Source organism: Ammospiza caudacuta, chromosome 1 (genome assembly GCF_027887145.1).
Source record: "Ammospiza caudacuta isolate bAmmCau1 chromosome 1, bAmmCau1.pri, whole genome shotgun sequence".
Classification (NCBI taxonomy): domain Eukaryota; kingdom Metazoa; phylum Chordata; class Aves; order Passeriformes; family Passerellidae; genus Ammospiza; species Ammospiza caudacuta.
Window position 1 is genome coordinate 148431661 of NC_080593.1, and position 6000 is coordinate 148437660.

The 6000-nt window shown below is 34.7% G+C and overlaps 1 protein-coding gene across 1 annotated transcript in view; it reads left to right on the forward strand.

Moving 5' to 3' along the window:
• Window positions 1–5714, forward strand: part of KHDRBS3 (KH RNA binding domain containing, signal transduction associated 3) — a 90753-nt gene extending 85039 nt beyond the window's left edge. The window contains exons 9-11 of the mRNA XM_058811057.1: window positions 1462–1611; window positions 2990–3046; window positions 4982–5714. Of these exons, the coding sequence (XP_058667040.1) occupies window positions 1462–1553 (92 nt within the window). The 3' untranslated portion in view covers window positions 1554–1611; window positions 2990–3046; window positions 4982–5714. The remainder of the gene's footprint in view (window positions 1–1461; window positions 1612–2989; window positions 3047–4981) is intronic.
• The last annotated feature ends 286 nt before the right edge of the window (window positions 5715–6000 follow it).

A 6000-nucleotide genomic window follows, 5' to 3' on the forward strand; every position in this document is an offset into this window, starting at 1 on the left:
TATTTTTAATTCCTACCTCTCAGACAGCTGCCAGTACTACTAGGCTCGGGGTCTTTTTCTTTTTTAATGTAAATCTTGCTTTCTGTGTGATGAAGAAGCACAAGAGGTTGTTACCAGATGCCCCTGGAAATCGCCTGAGGTGAAAGTTTAATTCTTTCAGCCTTACACCAAATTTGAACGTGTCCTTTTTACCTCCTAGGCAAATGTCCTGACCACCTGGGTATGATTTATAGCCTGGGCTCTGCAGGCAGCCACCTACCACCTACATTATTAAATAGCAGTTAGGATGAGGCTTCTGCGAAGGGATTGTGAAACTGAACCCTTGACATATGGGATCTTGTCATCTAATTTCAGATATCTCATGTCAGAGCAAGTGACCTCAGCCTTCAGATTGCAGGGGTTGATTTCTTTTTTTTTGCCTTTTTTTTTTTTTTTTTAAGACCAAGTGATGTCTCTGTTTATTCTGCCATGCATTTGGATTCTGCCTTTAGTTTCTGGATTGCATTGGGTTCACTGGAACACCAGTCTGTTTAGGGCAGGGCAGTTCAGCAAAAATAAATGGGGAAACACATACACTGCTTTAATGTATGTTTTCTTTGGGGGATTTTCTTTAGTGCTGCTTTTTCATTTTTGTTCTTGCAGATGTGACATAGTACTCTGATTTGTTTACATCATTAAAGTGTAGCTAAGTACTGTTTCCTTATACTCTAATTCTATGTTTTCCCTTTTGCAACTGCCTGGCATAGTAGATCTGACTCTCATTTAAGATAATATTTTTTGCTACTTTTTAAAAATATTTATTACCATTAAAAGGTGGTAGGATTATGAATCATTAAATACAGCACAAGTTTTATTTTACAAACTTATTTTATAGCCAAAATTCAAGCAACCAGTGTTACTTGTCCTTTTATTTTTTTTTTTTTTTTAATCTGCCTTCCTATTTCTTGCATTTCAGAGGATGTCTATGTTTGCCTCTAGAGAAATGGAATATTGGCCCTGGCATGTTGAAAGCCACAGGTGTTTGTAGTGATACTTGGGGCTTGGTTTGCATGTTTGAATTGGGCCTAAATTGGCACTGATGCAGAGAAACTTATTTCTGAGGGCAGCTTATTTCCTTATACATAATTCATACCTTGCATTCATTTCATCCCATTGCAATTATTGGTGTGTCTGCTACAGGAGCTGACGTTTCTGTGCATTTGCAACAAGCAGGTCCAGCTGAATTTCCACAGCTGTAGATATTTTGGCCATTATCCTCTCATGTTCCCTGCTCCTGTGTGCTGAGGAATCACTGTGGGATAGCTCAGATAGATGTGCTGTACCCAGATTTCTTGTTTCAAGTGTTAGACTTGTACACCTTGATTCCACAGAATGTGGCTGTTTGATTCTCAGATAAGAAAAATTACACTCAGCATCTGAGAATGTTGGAAGGGCTCTGACCATATTTTCTTTTCCTTGTAGGGCAAGAAGAATGGACCAACTCACGACACAAGACACCTTCTGCAAGGACAACAAAAGGAGTCTACAGAGACCAGCCATATGCCAGATACTGATTGTACTGTCTGATGTTGTGAAATATCCAATCTCCACCAGTCCTGTATACTGTTCAAAGTAATTTTTTCTATGAACAATCCCTTTTTATTAACTCAAAGTGCATAAAATTCTGAATGGATGGACTGAACTTTAAACATTTTGTTGAAAGAACAACCTGGACAGAAAGATATGTAAAACAAGGAACTTTGTTATTTCCAAACTGTGTTTGAAAAAATAGGTGATCAAAAAATAACCTTTGATTAACTAGTGTTAAACAAAAAATAGGTTTACTAAATACGTTAGTCCATTCTTTTTAACATAAGTGTAACCTTTTATTTTAAAGGTTTTCAACAATTTAGTTTTTAGCTTTTATTTTCAGCCATTTGCTAGATTTTCTCTTTGCAAACATGCGTAAAAAGGGAAGCAAACTACAAATGCGAATAATGTGGTATTTTGTAACTCAAGTCTTGAAATGTTCTGTAGTGTTAAGCAAAGTTTTACCCTTGCTTGATACTAAATAAACTTTTGAAAGAAAATCAGTGTGTGTGAGATTAATTTTATGCTTTATCTTATAATAAAACTTCATAAATAGTAGTAAACAGGGAGAAGTGTTTAACAGTGATCAGCATAAAAGGCTCATATTAAACATTGTGCAACTTCTTTTAAAACCAAATGGTTTAAACCTAAATGTATCTCTCTATATACTCACAGTAGATATAAATGCTGTTAAAAATATCCAAATGGTATGGATCTGCTTGAGTGCCACATTAAATCAAAATACTTTTGTTTAAAAATGGTTTAAAATAGTTAATGAATTTTCTGGAAAAAGATGTGACTAGTTTTCACCTTGTTGAGCATTTTTTCACTAGTGCAACTTTGGAATTTTTATGAGAATTTTGGTACCTTAATGACCACCTCGCTCCGTGCTGGAAGCAATAAACACAAAGCTTTTAAAGACTTTCTGACTTGACTAATTGAGGTCGCTTTCGTCAGAGGCAGAGGATGTGTAACCCTTAAAACGGTCTTCATTTGCAAAGGTAAATAAATCAAATAAGATTTTAATCTCACTTAAGTTATCTTAATATAACCAATAAAAACAGGGAGGCTACAACTTAGAAAGTTTCATTTTAGAATGTAGGAAAGACTTGTGAGGACACCTAAATTCTCCTTTTAAAACGTTTAGTTTGTGTTAGTCATCTAAAAAGCCTTAGCTTAGCTAGTTAAATTTGGACAAACTATTCCCTATTAAACAACTGTAAAACCTCATAACCAATAGTTTGTAATATATTCTTTTTCCATAAATTCTAGTAACTTAAACATTGCAAATGTTATCTAAAGCCTTTTTTTAAGCATTGTTTCTATTAATTACAGTTTGATTTACATTGTTTTCTTTAGTTTTTATTTTAAATTCTTTGAAATTTAGTAAAAACATCTTTTTTTGTTTCTCTCTTGTCAGGAAACTCACTTCCTTGGACAGCCAAGAGAACAAAAACCCTAATCTTCTGATGCTTTGGTAGGTATCTTTGCTCATCTCCGAAATTATTAGATGGAAAATGGAGCTTTTCATCAGGTTCTTAATTCTGCACAAAGCTTTAAGTTATGTGTCACTGTCTGAGTTCAGTCCTGGTAGGAAAAGTAATAGTTTTAAACTTTCATTAATCAGGACCTTAAGCTGTCACAGTGTGTGGACACTCCCCTGGCAGTTTATTGAGGGGTGTGCACGGCTTTGGCAGCATCTCAGACAATTAAGTCTTTGATTGGACAGGGGAAGCTGAAGAAACCAAATGTAATTTGATGCTTGTCGTTTTCAAATAGGAATTTGAAACTCTAATCTGGTCAACAAACATGTCTAAAATCTGAAAAATACATTTTGTAAACTGATTTTCAAAGCAGGCATTTCTGCACAAATAGCAGACTGGTTTCTGGCATTAATTGAAGGAGAACAAATCCATTAAGAAACATTAGCTGAAAAATAGCTGGCTCTACTGTTTCTGGTCAATTCAGTATATAAAGTAAGAAATAATTTAGCTGCATTTATGCTCAGATGGTGTATATTTTAAATAAAACAGATTTTTTTCTACTTGGACTGGTAATTCTTCCTGCTAACCTCATGATCTCAGTGTTTTTAGTTGACAAGGCTCAGATAAACAGAGCTTTATACTGTGAAATATTGCATAAGTTGCACTGCCTCTGTGTACTGCAGTAAATTTAAGAGGCTGCTGTCACAGGCTAAAGGAACCTTTTGTACATACAAAATGGCTTTAGAACTGTTTTGAGTGTTTTAAGGGCTTAAATCAAAGGACTCTAAGAGTAGCAGAGCTTGAAGAAGATTTCTCCCCTTTGGGGCTCAGAGGGGAAAGATTTAATACCAGCTGCTAGAATTCCTATGGAAAAACTGAATATATAAATATCTTTTAAGAATATTTATAAAAATTGGCACAGTCTCTCCTTCTGGTCACATCTTAAATCACATAATATGATGAATTACATAGGAAGTGTTCATCTGCAAACATCATGTATTATTTTAAATAAACAGAATGAAACTTCAGGGGTTGAAACTAAAATACTTAGTAGCAATGGTGGCTAGTAGATAAATGAGTAAGTCAGAAGTGGATTCAGTGTTCTGTATTGTTTATCCAACTCTCTTTTATTTAATGCAATATTTTCTTATTGCCTCCAGTATGGAGGATGAATGTGTGATCTGCATGTGTGATTTCTGCCACTTCTCTGCTACTCTGCCCTGAAGTCCTAGAGAGCCTTAAATTATTTTAGCTTCCCTTCAGGGCGGAAAAAAGTGTCTCCCTGAAAATAGATGCCCTAAGTGCACCATTGAATGATTACCATGTGAATGAAGTCTTCCTTCTTCCAATGCTCTACATCTTATTTCTCTTAAGAAAATGGGTTTGGTATTGGATATTCTTCAAAACTATATTTTTGCAGTGCAAAGCTTATCTTGGCATTTCCTCAAATAACATGCACAAACGTTGTTCTGCTATTGCATTTCTCTTGTGGGTATTTTTTTTTCTGTGGAGTAATCTGTTAAATTAAATCAATTTGATTTTGAGCAGAAGGGAAAATAATCTAAAAGGTCTCTACATGAAAGAAAACCAGTGTAGAAGGCAGCCTTTTTTCCATTGTGAGAAACTTAAAGGTGTGTTTTCATTCTAGTAGAGTTTTGCATTCTGACACTGGCCTGTTACTGTATGTTACCGGTCAAAAAGTTGTGTTAATGGTCATAATATCAATAATTTGCCTTTATTGAATCTTCTTATAAAATTTCCACTGAATTTCAATGATAGCAGTTTCTGCAATGCTTGCCTAGATCCCCATACATTTATTATATGCAGAATGGTCTGATTCCTCTAGTTGCACTCTGTCAGGCTTCAGAGAATATGTGATCTCTAGTCTCAAGATATATACAAATAAAGTGTATTTTGCTCTTTTTCAGGAACTTCTGCCATGTTAATTATGGACTGCTTAGAGCACTGTACCCATATGCTCAGACACTGACAAGACAGAGTATGAAAATCCTGCTCAGCATTTCTTGTATGAAAGCCTTAAAGTGTATAACAGCATACACTTTTTAAAAATAATTGTATATTGAAACTCTTAACTGTATAGTGATGCAACAATGTTTTATTTGGAGCTCAATAAAGAATTTCTAAGTTCCTGTTACAAAGCAATAATGCCACCTCCTTTTCTTTAGTGAATCTTTTTAGCCTTATGCAGACAGTGTGAGAGAGTGTGTGAAGTCTCATGACTAGAACTTAAATGCTTCTGGAAATAGCTTGTCTAATGTAGGAACAACATGGATAAGTTAAAATGAAGATTGGTGTTTTCTGCTGAAGCTTTTTTAATAGTTAATTGTAAACAAGTCTTCTCCAGACAAGATTCTTGGGTAGAAATAATGCTCCAACTTCCATTTCCTTCAAAAACTTGTATAAAAAAGGTGTTTAATCCCTGTAAATTATACTATGCTGCTTATTCTCTTTCACTTGGTGTTTGATGCATAGGAATCTTTTCTCTAATACACAGTCACAGGTTTTCTAGTAGTAGTCTTGGATGAGGCTTTTACACCTTGATAAATCTTGTATCCAACAGTCATGTTTCCTCAGTGCTTTCTGTTTTATATTAATTGTGATTGTGATAATTTGTAACAGAAATAAAGTTCTGATAATTTATTTCCTTCTGTACTTTTTCATAAATACTGCTTGCAGAGCACGTGTGCCCCATTCATCAATTATGGTTCTATCAGATGCATTTTTCTTTACTGAATCTCAATTTATTGCCAACAAAAGTATAATTTGGGTCTGTGTTGTTACTGGCTTGAACATAAACAATACCACTTTACAGTTTCACACCAAAATGCTGCCTCTTCAACAGGTTTTCATAACTTCTAATTCCATATACTGACTACTGAAAAATAGCTTTGAAGATGTGGGGTTGTGGATAAAAATAAGATTTCCT